Below are 21,868 nucleotides of genomic sequence, written 5' to 3'. Positions count from 1 at the left end.
ATCTTCGATCAAGCGCAGCTTGAACCAAATCAAGGGCTTTGATGTATGGCCGTTTCCAGTTTCCACGCTCCTTCTCTCGCAGAAGATAGAGCATTCGATTCTTCTGTGTTTCAAGATTTTGCTGAAGTTTTGCTCACTCGGAGATCCTTTGGCGTCTTTAGGTTATTAGCAGACGCAAAGACGTTCGCTTCTTTCACAAGCTTAGAAACGAATTCATCTTTTCTGAGATTTTTGATCCGTTTGCGGAAAATGGTGATGGATCCAAAGCTGAAGAAGCGGAGATCTTCTGGTTTTGGAGCTGTCTAGCGACGGCTTCTGCAGGCTGAAAAACTTCACCTCTGCAGGTAATCGCAAAATAAAGTTGCATCGTGCATGCTTATTGCTTATTTTACCAAGCTGAATATCTTTGCATGTGCGTCTCCTTTCATTGCACTATCTTCTGTCATGTCGGTCAGACATTTCAACAGGGTAGGGTACAGTGTTGTACGTTGACTGCGTCATTTGACGGCGTCAACTTTTTGTTGACGCTGAGGCTAGCGCCGTCAATTTATTTTTCAGTTGACGGAAGTGATAGCGCCGTCAACTATTTTGCCGATGTTAAGCGTCAAGCGCTATGCGTCAATAATCTCGTTTCACAATAAGAGTTTCACCTATGGTTTCACAATGTAGTCTGGCCAGCGCGACTCATCCGAATTACCGGCTTTTGTGTTGGTTGGAATGGCTCCCTGGAATACATGCGGAAGAAGTTCGCCAAATGGTGATCACCCATGTATTGAGAACGAGGGTTCAGACACAGAAAGCGAAAAATCCATGAATGGCATTGCGGACGTTGAAGATACTTTATTTCAAGAGCTCTATGCCCCTGAAAAGAGCGATATTGCTGCAGTGGACCAATGGACCTCGTTAAAAGATTTATACATGCTAAACTATCACAGCACGCTTGGAACAGTGATACCTTTTCCGAGGGTTATAGGTAAATTGTTCGTAAGCAGTTGTTCGTAAAACAATTCTTCGTAAACAGTTGTTCGTAAAACAATTGTTCGTAAACTGTTGTTCGTAAAATGGAATCCGTAAAACAATTCTTCGTAAAGCATTTCTTTGTATAGGCTACATCAAATTTCAACTGCATGCACGGAAAAATGCTTTAGGAAGAATGTTTTACGAAGAATTAATTTTACAAACAATTATTTACGAACAATTGTTTTACGAACAACTGTTTACGAAAAAAACGTCGGACACCCTTTCCGAGTAAACGCTTTCAACTTGTTTTTGAAATACAACAATAATACCAACCAGCGCTGCTGTAGAACGCATGTTTTCACTTGAAAAGGACAATATGGGTCCCAAACGCAGCAGATTGTCAGACAAACGTTTTGAAATGCTTGTTTTTCTATAAGGAAATAACTAATAAGCTAAGCAGCTAATTACAATACAGTCTCAAAACATAATACCTGGTCTTTATTTATAGCTATCGTCAGCCTTAACTTGGTTGAAATATTTCCGTCTTATAATACGCTGGCAGAAAATAGCGCTAGAAATTAGCGCTGACGCTGACGCCGTCAAATTCTTTAAGAGCTTACGCAATACTTTACGCCGTAAAGTTTTTAGGCAATTCGCGCTGACGCCGTCAATTTATTTCAATGACGCGTACAACACTGGTAGGGTAGCATTTAACAACACGAGCGAGGGCGGAAGCACGAACGCACCAACGAGTAGGACACAAACCCAGCAAATTGCAGGCAACTTCATCGGAACCAAAAAAGACATGAATAAAGATTTACGTTTAGACAATTCACAAATTACAACTGCAACACTTTAAACGAAGTTTAAGGCATCGGCAATAAGCCTCACCTCCTTTATAACGTCTTGTAAAATCAAATCGAGAGCATGATTACTGCAGTGAATGTATAACGATCCAGGGCATAATGCTTTAAGGTTAGCCCGCACTCTGTTATAACAACCAGATCTCTTGCTGTTCTATGCTGTAAAGTGAAAAGAGGATATTGCAGAATGATGTTCAATAAACGATGGAATGCCGTGTTAGTAAGGAGGGTGGCTGGAACCGCTACTGCGAGGTATATGACTCTTTATTGCGAATGATGAGCGCGATCACACGTAATATGAACTCGATTCATTGTAGCAATTATTGCTCGAATAATTTTCTGAAAATATGTTATGTACCTTAAATTGTCAGAATTTTCTAGGGGGGGGCTGAAGCAATTATCGAAAATTCCAGGGGGGGCTGAATTAGCTCTAGGGGGGGCTGAAGCCCCTTGAGCACCCCTACTTCCTGCGCCCTTGTTATAACGTGTATGATACCAAAGCAGAACAATCAGTTTAAAATATGGCAGGGTCGCAACACCTCAACAGAATTTAAAAAAAACTATTAGGAAAAGAGAGAGAAAAAAAGGTAGTAATTTTTTCTTAACAATTAATATAAGTAAAAAAACAAGACAAAAAGACAGTTGCTATGTTGATGGACCTTGGTGGGTTGTCAAAAGTGTTGATGGTCTTGAGGGGAACACTTTTGATGCGTTACGGTACCTCATCACGAAAAGCAAGGTTCCATTATTGGCAGTGCCGGATTAACCAAGTGCGGGGCCTGTAGCAGATGGGAAGCAATTGAATATTTTATAGATTTGATATTTTTTGATTATAGTGTAGCCGCTCTTGCCCCATCGTGTTTCGCAGATAGGCTAGATTTCAATCAACTTCAATTTTGAAAATGATCTCTCTCCAGTACAATTAGTTACCATCATACATAGATAAATGCGTAACAAATTGTCAATGTTAGGATACGTGGTGTCAATATTGTTTTCTTTAATCGTAGTAAAATAGTTGAGTTCTGGAGAGGAGCAATCAATAGCAATGTGCTTTACAAATTGGTGTATGCCTTGCGACGTTGCTCCAGCGCAGATTGTAGGCTATCCAATACTGCAAGGAAAACTTCCACCGGGAACCTGTCTTTAGGTCATTACATCTGGAACTGAACGGCCACTGCCTACATCCTCATCATGCGTTCGATTTTGGACAATTCTTCTTGTGTTTGTTGGTCGGTAATCCGGCACTTGAGTCAGCTTCTGCGCCTCTGACTCAAACTTAGCGAATTGTTCTCTAAAAGTCTGTAGGGATCCTGCCAAAGAGGCACACAACGCTGAAGCAATGTTAAGATTTTGCCGCTTTGTTTGAAGAGAGACTTGACTTGCCTGGAAGCGATCGGGTAAGCTATTTAAAAAAACCACTAAGATTCCTATTTCGAGCAACTCCATTTCCTCGAGGAGTCCATTTTCCTGCTGTCGATATTCTGCCTTTTGCACTTGGTCATTTGCAAGTTTCTCCAGTGCCTCCTTTTTAAAAAAAAAACTTGAATTACCTTAATGGCATCAGCGCTTCCGGACCATCGTGTTTCATAGAGCTTCTTTGGCACTCCACCACCTGAACACTCCAGAACGGACCACCGGTGTGTTGAAGCAGCAATTAAAGAATAGCCTACATAGATATTTTCAACGAAGTCAAAGAACTGAACTGTTTGTGGACACGATTGTACAGCGCATACACCAACTAAATTCAACGAATGAGCATAGCACGGAACATATTCTGCAACAGCACCAATTTTTTTTTTGTCAAGTGCCTGTCGGCCTATCCGTTATACTTCCCGCTCATGTTGGACGCGTTGTAATAACTCTGTCCAAGGCAATCGGAAAGATTGATACTTTTCTCACTGGTGTACACTACAGTAGGCTACAATCGAATAATCTTTCAAACAACTAGTATCGTCTCGTGGCACTCGATCAGGCAGTTGCCTTCATCGGAAATTATCGGTTATTAGGAAGAGGTAAGACAATGAGACTAAGTAATTTAATCCTACAATTATAATATTCTCCCATGCCGTTCCAGTTTGCATGTCAAAAATTACTTACCAACTATGTTCGACAGTTTTTTGCAAAAAAGATGTTTTGCTCACCAAGCGCGGGGCCTTGTAAAGCGCGGGGCCTTGTAAAGCGCAGGGCCCGCAGCAACTGCTATATCTGCTACTCTACTATAGTTAATCTGGCGCTGATTATTGGTTCCATTCATTCAATTCAAATTTTTTCATTCCCTACTAAAATAGATCAGCATATTTTACGGTAAAATAAGTACTGAATTTGTTAGTATTGTACTTTTGTTGTGGCATAAATTGATCTTAGAGCCTTTGACAGAGGATATATACTGATTTTATTTGTCCATTGGTATGCTGGTTTATTCATTCATTCATAGTTTGTCACGCTAGTGTCGGAACTAGATAAGAGCATTGCTTGTAATGTTTTTAGGTAGGGGAGACCGGGGCAATATGAACCACAAAAATTCGGGATGCTCTCATTTGCCCCCTAATTGATGTAGAATTATGAAATTTTCAGGTTGCATAGTCTTTAACATTATCTATAACATATCACAAGCACAATTCACTAACTTCTCCAAAATTTAAATTATTACAGTTTTTCATGAAAAAATGGCCTGGGGTATTATGAACCTTGCCGGGGCATTATGCACCAGTATAAACAACTTTCCATAAAATGCTTCAAAGCAGTGATTGTCAACCCGGAAATTAGTAGAGTGGGGTTAAGAAGATTTTTAGGAAGTTTTTGCCTTTCAGGTCTGACTATTTGCGTTATTTGAATAGGAAAAGCTGAAGTTATGAGGTTCCAATGCAGTCAGCAAGTCTTCACTTGCATAGTAATCTACACAACTGGTCTCCTAACAACAATGGTTGTGTGGTTGCATGCGAAAACTTAGCAATGGATTCAGACAAAAAACTCATGACCAACCACTGGTAAAGAAAGCTCGCACACAAAATTTATTTTTACATTTTTTAAAGACATGCAGATTATGAAATCACAACAGTTCACTTAGTCACATAGGTTAATAATCGGTTTACTTAATCAGTTAACTTCATGTTCAGTGTTGAAGTGGCATTCAAATCGGATTGAGCCAAATGTTCTGGTTGTCTGCTCTGTGTAGGTGGGATAAGGGAGAACCTGCTTAATTTGGCTAGTTTCTACATATTTCACATCACCAGATGGGGGCTTTTTGAAAGTGAATTTTCACTTTTGCGGTAGAAACCATCTGGTTCATAATACCCCGGCTAGAGTGTTCTTATTCAAGCTATTGCCTAACAAAACGAAATCAACATAAAGCTTAAAATCAGTTTGCATCAGTATTTCATACATATAACCTATCCCTGAATAAAAATCTAGATTTCTAGAGTCCCTGTACTAACCATGCCAGGCCTACCAAAATGGAAAACTGAATTTACTTTTGACCTCTAAAACTACATTTTTCCAGTTCTACTGAGAACAAAGAAGTGCTGACCAAAAATGATAGTACCAAAAAAAGCATGGTGATCCTGTGACTAAAATATGCAAATGAGATCTTAGGATTTCCAACAGTTTTCCAGAAAATGGCCTGGTTCATAATACCCCGTGGTTCGTAATACCCCGGTGTCCCCTAGTTGTTGTCATAAGAAGTGCTAGTGGGCAGTTGGTGAGGGTGTGTGTCATCGTCTAATTGTCTAAGGCACAATCACCAGAGGTAGGCATCCGCTACTTTAAAAATAGCGTTCTACCCACTACTGCTACTTGGGATTAAGTAGCACTCCTTACCACTACTTCTCCCGCTACTTTTGCCTTAACTGAAACTGACACAGGAAGCATTTTTTCACATCAAAATGACTTTGAAAACGGATGATATCAGTAGTTTACATTGGCATCTCAACATCGTTATAAATAGAAGACCTGTTCTAGGTGAAGTTCAAGTTTCAAGCCAAGCCTCTGTAAGTATGTGAAACTGCAAGGAATAACTTATCAAAGCTTTTGTAAGTTTATCTTACATATATTACTATATTATACATATCTTATCATAAATTACACCTGAATGGATAAGGATGATGATTACTATCTTTACTCTTCCATGAACAAGCTACTATACCATATTGCATAATTTGATATTTGCCAGATAAGAATATATCACTAAGTTACTACAAGCTTGCATCTAACTACCCCTTGATTATAAGCTATTATGTTCGTTCAGAGGATTGCTTGACTTTATGTAAGATTATTGTTTAGGTTGGTTTGGAAAAGATGGTTGACACGACAGGCACTACTTGCTTCATCGACAATACCAAAGAGTCTCCACCTCTCATTAGCGATACCAGACTCTATTCGTTCATCCCCGACGCCGACACACGCCCCATCGGTCTAACACTACCAAGACAGGCATGGGTGCGCCTCAACCGTCTCCGTACGGGCGTCAGGCTTTTCCGCTCAACCATGCACCAATGGGGAATGGCCTCTTCTTCCTCCTGTGAATGTGGTGCCGAGGAACAGACCGCAGACCACATCATCTTCAAGCCACCTAACTGAGGGGAAGGTCTGCGTGTCATGGATGATGAAACCAAAGACTGGCTGCTCTCTAGTAGCCTTCCAGTGTAGTCCGGGAACATCGTGAATCTGGAGTGGTAAAAGGATAGACCCTTGGCCCCAGAGGCTCACACGACGACGACGATTAGCGAGACTGGTACCAAAAACACTCCAACCCTCACTGACGCTATAAAAGATGATTTAACTCTTATTGACAATACCAAAAACAAGCTGCTATATCATCATGCTTCTTATGCTCTTACATGTGCTGAAAATTAATTTAAAAAACATAGCTTTTTTAACTATTTTATCTTGATAATGAGCTGCCATATTGTGTATTTGTTCTGCAATCTATAGGCTAGGCTACTTAACATCGTTGCTGTGAACACTTTATTTCTAATTTATAATAACTGGGAGCTGGTATACAAGTCCCCCCCCCCCCCTTGGTAACTCATGACAAAGACAGGACTCGACCAAATATATAGGGTGAAACTACTTTACCTTTGCGTTACTGTTCACACACTTCAATCCACATGTTTTGATCAATTCCTCTTTGTCATGAGTTACCAGGGGGGGGGGGGGACTTGTATACCAGCTCCAAAATCTGTAAATAGTTCTTGTTTTGATAGTCTGTTACCTAATTACAATATGTGTGTGTGTATTAGTTTGTTTTTGTGAAGTTATTGGGTTCAGTCGTGTTCTCATTGCTTTAAGAATTGGCGCTCCAGTTGTTACAGTAAAGAGGAGGCGACTGATTCTTAACTAATTCTTCTACTTGCTTTAAAGTATCAGGTTTGGTTGCCGTGCTTAACTATATCATATTTATCAATGCATATACCGCAATATAAGATCTTTTCATGAACGTCTTAAAACATTAAGGTTTTGCCACCTTTTCTTTTTGTTGGTTTTGTTATATACTGTATTTCTTTTTCACAATATCATTTCTTTTGCATTCTGACAAAGAAAAATAAATTGAATTGAAGCTTTCCTCAGTTTGAGAATAAAGATTTAAATCAGTGTGATTATTGCAGTTCAACTGCATTGTTGTAATGTCAGAGAACCTAGGTATGGTTTGCGAAAGGACATCAGTTTAACGGTAATTAAGAGCATGCAGAGTCTTTATCTAAAGTTGTTATACATGAAGGTGCACTAAAAGGAGCGGTTTTCTTGTCATTTTGATCACATTTATTGTAAAGATTTAATCACCGAACATTAGGGATAATAAATTTTTTTTAGTTGTCATTTTTTATCGTTTTTATTTTTTATACTATTTCCAATCGTTTCATACATTTTTTCAAATAACAAACTGTTTGCATTTATCATAACAAAGAACTGCAGAAAACCTGTAACACTATAGTTGCTACATAACTTATTGTAGGTTTGTTTACTGCAGTTTTAACTAAAGTTGTGTAAGTCAAAAGTATGGCCACATGCTCAGCAAGTGGTACCAATAAACCACCAGTGGTACCAATGATGTGGTACCAATGATGAGGACCGTTCAGATGATGAATCCTGGGAAAAGGTCCAAGTGGTGACCATAATAACGGCCAACCTCCTTTGTTGCTTGTCTTAATTTCTTTAATTAGTGTCATAGTTTGTTTATTTATTTTTTATTTCTGTCATTCACATCTTTCCTTGCAGATGAAGAATAAATGTGTTTTATAGTCAAACTGGTGTATCTGCAGTCTGGTTGACTGACTGATATAGGTTAACAGGGATAATAAAAAGTAGAGAGTAGTCACCACACTAAATTGGAAAATTCCAATTCTTTTAACTTAAAATTAAAAAATAATTTGAATTTGCCAATTCAGTGTGGTACGTTTTTGATTATTTTATCACTCTACGCAATACGCAATTACGCATCCTTTTGGATTATTGGTGAAGTCAAAAGATTTCAATGAAAAATTTTAGTGACAAGGTTTATTTCAATGGTAACATATCAATGCTTTCGTTATTTCAAAACAGATATTTCAGAGAAGCAAAAGTGTAAATTTTGTTTCAGTGTTAAATTTCCATTTCAGACTGTTTGTGCAAAAAGGGCAATTGCTTTTTTTAATTAAATAAAGAAAGTGTAAAAAAAGCAACTCACATCACTAGGCAATAGGCATGAGCTTAGATACCCACAGCAAAACAATTCTTGTTGCTTAATAAAGAGAACTTGAGTGTTTTTGTCAGGATCCCTGGTTTTTGTTAGTTGTGCTATAAACTTAGTTCAAAATAATCTTGTCAACTGTGGCTTGGTGACATCTGATATAAATTTACAAAATTTATTTTGTAGTTGTGTCAATACAAATGAGTGTTATGTGTTGACATCTTTTTTTATTCAGGAACCATTATTTAAAAAAATTAATGTGTATAATAATAACAGACTTGTTGGCAAATGATTCTTGCAATTGACTTGAATTGGAAACATGACAAGTTTTCTTATCAATAGTTTTTTGTTACTTTATGCTGGTGGTGAGTTACCTAACCTTTATCATGCAAATAATCCAGTGAGCATATTACTTAACTGTTGATTTATTTTTAAACATTACAGTCAGGGCGGCCATTTTTTCTTTCTTGTTGAACGACCAAAAATTCTGCGTTTGTTTGTCGTATAGTGGTATGACGTCACAATCTCTTGAGTCAGATTATAAGCGTTTGGCCGCGAATTACTGCGTAATAGAGAATTTTTTCTTTGGCATTTCATAAGTCTCGGTTAGTACGTTAATGGTTATGCACGTAACCGCATGCAAACACAGTTAGGAGCAAAACATGCAAGTTACCAAGAAACACAGCAAAGATAAAGCAAAAAATGAACTGCAGATAAAAGAAAACGGAACAATACCACAATAATACAAAACAACGGCGTAATGCTACAGGCCTACAGCGTTTAAGTTGTGCCGAGATGGCAAACAAGCCTCTTCGTACAACATTGCAACAAACTGCATGCAATCACGTAAAGTAACACAAGAACGAATTCATTAATAACAGTGAAAAGGAAAGAATATTAGTAACAACACAAAAATTAATGCTAGGGCATGCTGGCTGCTACATCTTGATTTTGCTGCCTCTGTATGACTTAAGACAGGAGATTTCCGGTACTTTTTTTTTTGAAGATAGAAATGCCAACCATTTGGGAACAGGCAGTCAAGTGCTTTTCGCAACAATGGTTTCGCCAGTGAAATCGGTGGACCGCACATGCCAACGAATAGTTCATCTTGAATAGCTTCGTCAGACAGCGGCCTTAATCGCGAGTCATGCAGTGCGTACCGGTAGCTGGAGCAGAAAGATTAAATTTGTTCAAAATTGAGAATGCTTTGTGACGTTAGGCTACTAAACGCTATTAGCCGGAAGTTTACCTGAATGATAAGTTCCAAAGAGACGTGGCAATGCTTCTCTTGATAGCTCCTTCCAACAGATCCCGCATTTCACTCGCTGTTTGCTGAACCTTAAACGCTTCTCGGTAAGATTGACCGAAGCTTTTGCCATCCGTGTTGTCGGAGGATTCTTTCGTTTTTTAGTCATTATAGGATACTGACTAACTGAAGACTATCTGTAGTTGGGCAAAGCTATGCTGTTCTTACAACTTGCCTATTACCTTGCCTTGTCCACTCCCAGTGACTATCGTGTCTACTATTCTTCTAGAAGCGAACTCTTATATATAGCAACCTTTCTTATCTGTATTTCTGATTCTGAACTTCTGGTCGGAAACTAGGCTATTTTCTTGATGTAAAAAACTTGCATAATAAGTAGGCTAGGCATTTTTGTGTGCTTCTGCGTTTATTTTCTCCTGTATCAATCACCTGTTTTAAGTTATATAACGGAAAGGAAATCTTAAATTTGTTTTCGTCATCATGCACTGGCTACATAAATCCATCGTTGTTAAATCTTTCAAAGGATGGCATCTCGCCTGGTGCGAGACAAATTTCCTGCAGATGTCCAAACTTCCCAGCCAGCAAACTAGTTTACACATGTCATGCATTGTGATTCAACGTCTGCAGACGTTGAATCGATGTAAAAACGACCGGTTTTGCTAGCTGGGTTGTGTGCTTTTGTGAATTTGCAAAATCGCCCATTACGTAATCACAGAAACTCTTTTAGTGGAAAGAAGTCGAGTTGCAACCTGTCTACTATTCTTTATTCACATTGCATAACATTTCTGCAATCTTGGAACAACAAGTGCATAAGTCAGACACAGGGACCTCAGAGATCCCTGGTCAGACATAAATACAAACTTGCAAACACGTTGACAACTAAAAGTAGCCTACTTCGGTTATTTCATCTATAAAAGAAACCTGTTGTGTCGAATAGCACGAAACGTGTGTTGCGAAATGTTTGATGCCAGGCGTTGGAACTTCGATCAAAGCATTCTCCCGCAGTTCAAAATGGTGGCGCTGGTGACGCCTTGGGAGTTTCTCATGTGAAGCGTCGCTTTTAGACCTTGCTTTGAAGTACCTGGTGCAAGAAACACTGAAACACTTTAAGTTCAAAACACTACCAGTGTCCTGTCTGCAGTTATTTTCAAATTTCTATTTTCAAGCATACGGTACGGTATAAAATTAACTAACATAACACAAAAACATTAGTTGAATATTTGTCTTGGGTATGACGTTAAACTGCATCCTAGATGTCAGGAGAAGAGGTACCACCTTACCCCAAGTCTGGGCCCGTTGGTGCATTTTGGCGCTCACTTCTGACATTGATGCCTTGCCAGGCAGTTTGGTAGCATAGGCAGAAGATAGCTACATTCTACAATGGCAACATCTTTCAAGAAGGAAAACTTAAGTCAAACACGGGTTGGCCAAACTCGTTAGTTGTCGTGCACAGGCATTCAGTCATCAAGGCCACTCCGGTCTTTAAATGGAGGTTGGGGGTAAGCAAGGGCTTACTTCCTGTAGAAAAGTATGCACCAAAATTCCTAATGATAAACATTAAAAAAGGAGTGTCTCATGAATGGAGCACAAGAAGTGATCAGGAAATCGTATTGGGTCTTGGGGACTTTCATGGGCATGTTGCAAACAAATTGATGAGTTTGAAGGTGTCCATGAATTAACAAGAACAAATTTTGTTGTTGTTAATTTCTCTTAAACAAAATGTTAAACAAAATTTCTTTCATGTTTCCTAAAGTGCCCTAGGCCGACTTTCTTAGAGCAGTAGAGAGCAAAGTAAATAAATGTTGACTATTGAAGTATTGCATAAGGCATTGATTTTATTTTATTTATTTACGGTACATCAGACAAGAATGTCCGATTGTCCATATTCAAATCACACAAAAAAGGAAAAATACAAAAATAAAAAGCGTAAGCTGCAGTGGTATACACGCAGCTGTGGCTCAAAAGTATTTGAAATGAAGTTACAATACAAGCTCAGTTTGTTCATACAACTAACCAGTAAGATTTAACGTTAGCTCAGTCAATGACTGTTGAATCAGCAGATGCATACTTTTGCTGAATAAACCTTTTCATTGCTATTCCACAAAAACTAACTCTGGTTGGTAAGTGCAGATAAAATTTTTGCGAAGTAAAAAAGTGAAAACCTTTTTTTTTTAAGATTGAAAAGCACTGGTGTAGAGCATATCGGAAAAGTTGTGTAGCCTATCTCATCAACTTTGGTCTTAACCCAAAGTCTTGACTGAGCAGCAGAAGTCAAATTCATCAATTAAAATTTTTCATTCATAGCAATATGATAAGACTATTTTAATTGGTCAAGAGTTCAGTTTTATTGTGCTGTTCAGTGCAATAAATTGTTTTGTATATTGAATTTTTATTGTTGTTTAATTTGAATCTTGTTATTATTATGACATGGAATATTATTACATTAAAAATACATGTTTTTTATTTTTAAATTCAAACATGAATGTTTTTTCAGCATTTTCTAACTATGGAGCAACAGGTATGAATTTGTCTATCTCTAACATTTCTGTAATGGACCAAATTTTGAAACTGGTATGGGTGACAAAGTACAGAGCTAGTTTTTATGATGTCATTTGAATGACATCATCCATATGACACAGATCTCAAGCAAACAATAAAGATGTTATTTAATGATGAAAGGGCTTAGTTGTGATGAAATTTAATTTGATGGCTTCACAATATGCATGTACTACTGGCTGAACTGATCTCAAACTTTACTACTCATTCTTATCAAAACTAATTGTTGTTCAGTTCATCAATCCTTGGAAAAAACTGTTTGAACTTTTGGTAGCAAATTCTCCGACCACAATAATTTAGGATAAATGGAAAGAACTATGCATGAATGCTAGGGTGTTCTATTTTTGGGTCAATGTTCCAAATTTTTTTGCGCCCACATTTCATTTGTTGCCTATTGGTGAGAAAACTGCAGGTGTACAATTTTAGCTCAATATAGCAATTTTTAGGCGGTCCTCAGATGATCTTAAATTTGAATTTAAGCTATTTTTTACCTAAAAAGGGCACTTTTTAACCAACTTGAGGACCCCACTTAGTCTACATATATATCTTTAGTTTCGGGAGAGATTTTGCTTTTTTGTACCAAAGACAGGCAAGACACAACAATACCACAGGGTTGAGCATTACAGCAATATATTTTACATATTTACAAATTAGTTTAACAGTCAAACGTTTTCGGCTTAACTTAGCCCTCATCAGAAATCTGAAAATATTTATAAATTGCAATAAATTTAAACTTCTTGAAAGTAACTAACTGACTATATGCATCAAGAAGCAATAGTGTGGAAAACATACAGACAGACGGAAGACAAATTAAATTAGAAAAAGGCAACTGCGTAGTGGGTAACTTGAAAAGAATTTGCACCACGGAGTACGTGATACAACTAGTAAATGTTGAGGAGTCTCCCACAAATAATTGTTTGTTTAAATTTGGATTGTAGCATTTGATTAATAGCGCTTCCTGAATTTTTGTGTCAATTTTGTTAGTTACTTTCAAGAAGTTTAAATTTATTGCAATTTATAAATATTTTCAGATTCCTGATGAAAGCTTAAGTTAAGCCGAAAACGTTTGACTGTTAAACTATTTGTATATATATAAAATATATTGTTGTAATGCTCAACCCTGTGGTATTGTTGTGTCTTGACCATAGGCGCCGACTTTTCAAAAAACCTTAGGGGGGGAGGAAGGCGATGACGTCATAAACACAACGCTATTTTACTCAATTAAAATAGTCTTTGATTAAGCTACCGTCTTGTTTATATTGACACCTAGGTCGCAAACCGAATTTATTAGAACCGCTGCTTGAAACGATTAGTTTTACGCATGTAACTTAGTACACCTAGTCGTAAAAAATTTGATATTGTTAGCTCATAATTGGAACAGTTGGAATACAAGCCGATTCATTTCCTTTTCGTGCGAGTGAATAACAACAATAAAAACTAGAGATGTACCGATACCAATATTTTGGCCGATACCGATCCCGATACCGATATCACTTTTTTAGGCCGATACCGATACTGATACCGATATTTTGGCCGATACTTTGGTGTTACAAAAAGGAGCAATTTTGGTATTTGCAAGGAATTATATCAAATGCTAAGTTTTACCTTATTTGCATACAACTATTAAAAAAAGCTTTCAATTGGCATAATTTATTAAAGATTCAAGAATCCAATCTCAACCGCATTGTTGTGTCATAGTAGGTTTTAGTAATGGGTCATTCCATGTCAACTGTCCCAAAAAAATGGAAATTTTAACCCAACATCTCAGATTTTGCACAAATTTAATATGCAGGAAGAACTTTTCGTGCTGATTCCAGAGAACTATTTTTTTTGGAAAATGGTTGAGGTTTGACGAAGTTAAAGCCAATATAAAATGGCTACTTTTGTGGTCAATGAAGCGGAACAATTAATATGAAAGTTATTAACTAACTTCAAAACCAAATTACTTCCTTAGTAATTATTTTATTATAATGAAATCTTGAAAAAAGGTTACCTCTTTTATTGTTTCTTTACTTATGAAGAAAAATTGCAAAAAATTCATGTGCTTACCCCAATTTGGGGGTAAAGAAAGAAAGTGGTCCTCGAAATCACTCATGCGTGACCCAATTTTTGAACGCCATTTACTCGAGGAGCACAGGTGGTATTGGCATGTGTAATACGTCATTGGAAAGCAATGGCTGAGAAGATCTCAGTCGCAAAATATCCTCAATGCTTATTTGGTGTATTCTGAATGTAGGATGCATGAAATTTGAATGTCGTTTTCCATAATTTAGTATAGACTCTATAGAGCCAAGGCTGTGCTTTTTGAATTGTAACACTTGAGCAATGCAAAATCTTATCCTTGCAATGAGGTAAAATGAGTTGCTGTAGATGCTCCTTGGAACTGTTTGACTATGTACAAGAACTTTCTCAGATATGGAGCAGTGCATAAGTTAAAATCAGAAGCTGCTGAATGTAGCTTCAAACGTCACTTTTGGTATCTCTCTGCTGAGATGGTACCACTCGCACTGTTCAGCTCTGAATTTCAGGAAGAGGAAAAACATCAGATGGCTGATGAACTTATATGCGTAAAACCTAAAGATCCTGTTTTTACACCAGCTGATCGGGTTGGCACTGGCTACGGAAAACCACGTTTTCTATCAGAAATAAATCTGGAATCAAAACTGACAGATTTTATCACAAAGGACTCTCGGTTTTTTTCTGTTTTAGAGATAAATGATGATTTTCTTCTTTTACCAGTAGAGAAATGGTCTGAATCAGAGTCTTACCAGAAAGCTGTTGGTTCCATCAATGTCACAAATGATGTGGCTGAACATGGAGTTAAACTGAGCACCGATTACCTACATAGTGCCAGAAACGAGGAACACTATCAAAACACTTTACAAATAGTCGAAGCCAACAGAAAAGATGCACCTAATTTGAGAAAGAGAAAAAACTAATGTCCTCTTGCACAGATTAGACTAGTCAATCACATTGCCTTCTGTTACAAAATATGTTAGTGAAAGTTTGCAGTTACTGTTATAGGCTACCGATTCTTTTAGCTTTCTATATGTATTTGATCTATTTCCATCTACAAAATTAGTATTTTAGACCACTTCCGCTCACTGGAGTTGTATTTTCAGCTATTGCAGCGTTTAAAAAATGTCAATTCACAGAGATCTCGTACAGACAAGCATATTCTTTTAATTCCCTGTAGAATAAATAGTCGCACAGGCATACTTTTATGAGTTATTGCATATTATGTTGTTGAAACATACAAGTTTATGCATATCATGTTGTTGAAAGATACAAATTCTGCTAAGAAATGTGAAAACAATTCAATATTAACCAAATGGCAACCCTGAAAATTTGAATGGGATGGTGGCCCACTTAAAAGTGCCCCAATTTTACTGATTTTTGGTCCAGCAAAGTTTCTTGGTTAGTGGCACATTCTCACAAATTTACAAGTCAATAGTACAAAAAGTAAACAACAGGGGGGTTGTGTGCACCCTATTGTTGGCGCAAGTTATCTGAAAATATAATCTCATTATTATTTTGTCTCCAAAACGAATAAGGCACAATAAGCAATCAAGATTTTTGGAAGCAATAAACAGCTATTTAATAGCTTTCATTTGAGCTCACTCTTGCAGTTCTAGCTAGTGTGCTCATCTAGATATAGCAGTTTAAAATCGTTGTTACGCATGAGTGCACATTATGGATGCACTTCCATCTTTACCCCTTAACTATGCAGGCCACATGCAAAAAGTGCTTAAACATTTATAAGCTTATCAAGTAGGACCTAGACACAGCTCTTGCTGAATTTAAAGGTAATAACATAATCAGATTATAAGAAATTGAATTTTTAGTGTTCGTACTAGTAAATGGGGACAAGCGTTCTGGCTGAGTGATCACAACAAATGCAAAATTTCAAACTCGCATAACTTCATTAAACAATAATGGATTTCAAATTTTTTTGTTTTGTTGAGCTCAGTGTTTTGAGCTTAATCTGCTGATGAAATGTCAAAACAATCTGAGATGGTGGGTTAACTGGCTGGGACAGCTGACAAATAATGACCCTAATGAAAGGCCACCGTAATTGAGGACTGGGGTATAAGGGAAGAAACATAACATCATAATTGGGGTTTCTTGAAAATTAATAAAGTGTTTGCACAAACTAGGGACAGTGGAATACCGGGACGACTCACTCTACTGATTTTTCTCGTGAAATGGACAGCTGGAGGGTCACTAAGAAGTTCAAAAATTAGCAGAACTGCACAACGTTTTCTTTGCTTTTGCGTAAATTCATTCTCATCAAATGAATTGCTATATTTAGTAAAAATTTTGGGTGTTAGAAAATCTGCAGAACCTTACTGCAGCAGTGTGAGGCTACCGTACCTACTGTTATCGCTGTTACGTGAAGTTAATCGCAGCATTACCATGACTTGAATATATACCTATTAAATAAACATGATAATACATATTTCCTACATTTCTTTTGGCGATACACTCTTTGTATACACGTGGGCAGGTCATACAAATTGCACCTGAGTATGCGACATATGGTAGTAGACCTCAAGCTGTATTTGCATCAAATTTTGTCATAATATTATGACCCTGCAGTTGTCCCTAGGGATGGGCAAAATAGAATAATTAGCTATTCTAGAATATTCTAGAATACTGAAACCGAATATAGAATACAGATATCTATTCTAGAATAATTGACAGTTTTTACCATTGACACATTTTAATGATTTTTATGACTTTACAAAAGCAATGAACATCACAAAATTGCTTATCGCAGTGTAACAAATTTAGGCTTTCTAAAGTTTTACCAGTCAAACGAGATCTCAACTTGGTGGCAGTTAAACCTGCACTTGAAAAACATCTCTCTGAAGAAGCAGATGTAGTAGGTACACAAAAATATTTTGAAACTAACTGATAGAAACAAGAAAATTGGTTTTTGTTTTGCTTTCCATTAAACAAGGGCGTTTTGAAGAGATGTAGTGGATGCTTCAACAACGCGAGATATAGGCTATAGGTATCTATTTCTGAAGCAGGGGAAGCCAAATTTGCTGATTCATCTTCACTACTTCAAGCAGCATCTTCAAGAAGAATCCCACAGCTCAACAAGTCGTCCATGCTACTGTACTGGCATAACGGTAGTACAGGCCCGTAGCCAGCCGGGGGCCTCGCCTCCCCCCCCTAAAAAAATGTTGCCCCCCTGGCAAAATCCCAACATTCTCGAGCAACAGCTACAATTATAATGATTTTGCCCAATGAAATGTTTTCGGCCCCCCCTAAAAAAAAGTTGCTCCCCCCCTTTGCTGTGCGGTAGTACCCGTACGTACTTCTACGGGGAGGGTCGCTTATTCGCACACCCCGTGGTCGACGTTGCCCTGCACATGTGAGTGGGAGCTCACGATGCTGGGTGACCCAGCGAAGGCTAGTCGACCGTTCTATTCTACCAGAAACAACTTAGGTTTGTGGTACCGAAATAGAGAAAAATCCTGAAAGCGGATTAAGCTGTTTCGTGCCACACTTCCGCAAGACTGTGAGGACTACAAAGCGCTTGACAAGAAAGATCTCTTTAATGCGAACAATAAAACTCGTGCGTTTTTCCGACGCCGCATCGCACTGAATCGATAAACAATTCTACTTTCGCTGCAGCGAATTCGTTGCGATCAAACGGACTATTACGAAGTAGATCGTTAAAGCGGTTTCAATTATCCGATTTCATATGCATTTTGAAACCGGTTAGACTCTACAACCGGTTATTCTATATTCGGTATTCTATTTTGCCCATCCCTAGTTGTCCCCCTTACTTTTGAGTGAGCAATCCCCTACTTCTACCATCCCTAGCACAAACTCTCCAAATATGCTATGATAATTGATAATAAGATGTAAAATGTAAACCAAGTGATTTGTGTAGTCGAACAAAAACTATTCGACAAGTAATGTGCAACCTAAGGGCGCTTGTCGTTTGGTTGAAAAGCTTTTGCCAGGCCAAAACTACCCAGGGAGCAAAAATGTATAATTTTGCATCGTTTTTACGTTGCTAAACGTTTAAAAAACCCGTGTAACTTGGTTGTTTTTAGTAAGCTGGTTCTATCAGTTTGTGATTTAATTTCCACCTTTCGTTGTAATGAACTCACCAAGCTTAAACAATGTCATGGCAGAATAAGTAGGCTCAAAATGAAAGCAAGGGACTATGAATCCTCACTAAACTAATCAAAATGGTCTTGTTACGCCTAAGATGACAACCTCATTTTGAAGAAAGGAGCGTTCTTCCCGGCTATCAGCACAAGGTTGGCTGCATAGCCGAGTGGTGAGAACACTGGAACGGCAATCGAAAGGGCGCCGGTTCGACACCGCTTAAGAGCATGCAGCTGTGTCTGTGGCAGGACACTTAAAGGCATGCCTGAAGGTGGACACGAAGATTGGCTTCCTTGCCTTCCCGTCCACTTAATCTAAATCTTCAACCACCGGGTGTAAGCCTGGATACGACAAACAAAAAAGCACAAGGTTGAGCACTCACTAGTACAGCCAGCAGTTGCGATTTGCTAACCACAACGGTGTAGCTTCCACACTAGCCATTTCAATTCTTGTCGATGTCCATTCTTGCTATAAAACGGCTGCCGAGAAACATATAGTTGATTGAATGGTCTAAGGCAGGGGTGACGAACCTTTTTGCGGTCGCGGGCCACTTTGTCAATTACACATGAGTTATCGGGCCACACAACTTTTTAATCGTAACCTACTATGAAATCTTTTAGAAGCGACTCAAGATATTATTCATGAAAAGTAACAAACGGCAGATGAAAGTAATAAAACCCACACAGTTGAAATTATCTTACGCAGAATCGAAACATACAACAGTAAAAAATCGACCAAAAATGCAAGGTAATGTTGGTGAATAGTGTTTTCACAACTTTACCTTATTTATAGCTTTCCTATTTTCTAACTTTAAACCCTGAAAGTTAAAGTTTAGGGCAAGAAAATAGCAAACGAAAGGTGTACCAGTGAAGGCATAAAACAGCTTTGAGATGTCTTTTGTCTTTAATGCATCAGCGATTGTCAAATGGTTTTGCGGCCTCACAAAATTCTTTGATGGGCCGCATTCGGGCCGCAGGTTCGTCACCTCTGGTCTAAGGTCTAAATGGCTAGCGTGGAAGCTACACCGTTATGGTACACCGTCTTGGCCTGGTTTTATCCTCTGCTGAGAGTAAAAAAGAAACACAAATGATAAATATTGGAGAAATTGAGTCTCCTTCACAACTTAAGTATCGAACAACGCAAAACTGCTGAAACAAAACGTTTTGTTTTAGTGAAAGAATCACTGTAAGCAAACAATGCCAAGCAAAAGGTGCGCGCATGAAGTCATGGGAGTGTGAGGTATCAAAAATTTGAACAGGTTGTTATTTTTCTACATTAATGTGATGTTAGTTACTACTTTAAAAATCTATATCTTTGCTTCTGCAGAAAATCCACTGTAAACGCCTTTTTTTACATGTTTAGTATCGGCTACAGTATCGGCCAAATTTTGCCGATACCGATGCCGATACCGATACTCAAAAAATGGCCGATATCACCGATACCGATGCCGATATATCGGTACATCTCTAATAAAAACAGTGAAGTTATCGAAATAAAACGCAAAAAAATCATGATCTCAAGCAGAGTGGAAACCTGCTATCAGTTTTATTAAACTCGTTTCGCTCGTTTTGTTAATTACTAACCTTCAAAGCGTTAACAACGGCGAAATGTTTTCTCTTCTGTTTTTTATCGAAAGTCTTTATAGTCTTTTATCGAATACCGTATATACTCGAGTATAGGTCGAGATGTTCGCAAGTAATTTTCACCTCAAAAAGACAGGTTCAACTAATACACGGGATAAGCAGTTGTCCCCAGCTTGGCAGTTTTCAAAATTAACGCATTTTTGCTGCCTCAAAATCATTGCCGACGTAGAATACGGAGTGTGAAATGCGTCAGCCGAAGTAAAAGTTTTGAATACGTTTATTTGCAAAAATTAATTTTCAAATTTAATGATTTCTTGTCAATTTTAAACTTTATGCACTTGTTGAGCAATATGCAAAGCTCACAAGACAAAATAGCAAAAAGAGCTGTTTTAAGAGATCAATTTTTTTTATTTTTGCGTGTAGGATATAATCGTTCTTATTACGTAACATTCCATGATCGTTGAAGTCGATGTCAAATCTTAGCGGCCGCATAAAACAATGATGTCAGGTTGGCTGGGTGATAATAGCGGTAAGAGACGTCGTTAATGCAGGCAATATTTGCGACCAAGACCATTAACCCATTAGTGCCCGCGCGTCCTTACAAGGACGTGAAAAGTGGGTATTTTAGATTCCCAATTGCTTTCTTCAGATTGCTAATTTTTTTCAACTTTTTTTTTCTTCAGTTAGAATACCATTATAGCTATAGAAACAGCGCAAGAGCGTTTTCGTAAATAAATAATTGTTCACTATGCAACGTTCAATGTGGACCTTTTGTAAAATATGGAGCCAGTACATGGTACACGAACTGTGACTTGCAAAATCGAGGTATGTAAAATTGTTTTCAATCAACTTTGTGTTTTGATAAATCTATTAATATGTTTAGCTATGTGCCCAAAGCGAAATATTTTATTTTTCTCTTATTATTTTTTCTGAATATAAGTTAGAAGTTAGGTGAGGCCTTGTAGGGACGCTTGGGCACTGGCGCGGACGCTTTGTGCCAACTGTAGACATATAGGCAGGTTCGCCTAATGCGATAGGATTTCGTATGTTTTCATTTTTGGGCAAAAACGAACGTTATTTGTAACGGTTTGATATTCAATCTGCAAAACTGGACGTTTTAGTTCGAGTAGTAGGTTAGGTCATCACTTTCGTACGCGGACGGTGGTGCTTTAGAATTTAGGAGTAGGCGCTTTCATTGTTTTTGTACTGTAAATTGAGGTTTTGTTATAAATATTCATGTATCTTTAATTTATCTTTATTTTTAAAAGTTCATGTATAATTAATTTTTTGCACTTTTTATAGGAAAATTCGTTTCACTGTTCAAGAAATTTTGGAAGAGGCTCCACCCAAGGAGCCCACAGATATTGTAATTTTTTCCTCCTGATGAATCCGGCAACGTGAGCGATGAGGACAGTAAAAATGAAGATGAGGGTGTCAAAAACATTAACAATGTCGGGAAAGGAATCCTGAACCAGAAAGGCGAAATAGTGATTCATCACAATGAAGATATTCAGGACATGGATTTTGTTGAATATAAGAAGAGGCATACATTTGATAACGATGAGACAGAGCCGCTACCGGGACCATCCAAAGCCAACCCATTGCGTTGGAACCTAAGAAGAAACGTAAAGAAAGTACTGGCAACACAAGAAAGTGGGTCACCGCCCATTGCGTTACATGACCTGGAAGAAGAACTATCGTACAACAAGCCTGCTAAGAGAAAGTTTACAGAATTACCCAAACTAATTGGAAAAGTCACACTTGTAACTAAAAAAAAGGAAGGGTCGTCCATCTCCTAACTCATCATCAAGTAAAGAAGAGTTAACAGATAAAAAGATACCACCTG

At 37.9% G+C, this 21,868-nt stretch overlaps 1 protein-coding gene across 1 annotated transcript in view; it reads left to right on the top strand.

Annotated features, from left to right (window-relative positions):
• The first annotated feature begins 8,720 nt into the window (after window positions 1-8,720).
• The window catches only part of LOC145786816 (uncharacterized), a 296,407-nt gene continuing 283,259 nt past the window's right edge, over window positions 8,721-21,868 (top strand). Inside the window, exons 1-2 of the mRNA XM_082598556.1 lie at window positions 8,721-8,852; window positions 12,246-12,269. Coding sequence (XP_082454682.1) covers window positions 8,807-8,852; window positions 12,246-12,269 — 70 coding nt within the window. The 5' untranslated portion in view covers window positions 8,721-8,806. The remainder of the gene's footprint in view (window positions 8,853-12,245; window positions 12,270-21,868) is intronic.

The sequence above is a fragment of the Aplidium turbinatum genome, chromosome 17 (assembly GCF_918807975.1).
Source record: "Aplidium turbinatum chromosome 17, kaAplTurb1.1, whole genome shotgun sequence".
NCBI classification, from domain to species: Eukaryota; Metazoa; Chordata; class Ascidiacea; order Aplousobranchia; family Polyclinidae; genus Aplidium; species Aplidium turbinatum.
This window is presented reverse-complemented; position numbering and strand designations above follow the sequence as displayed.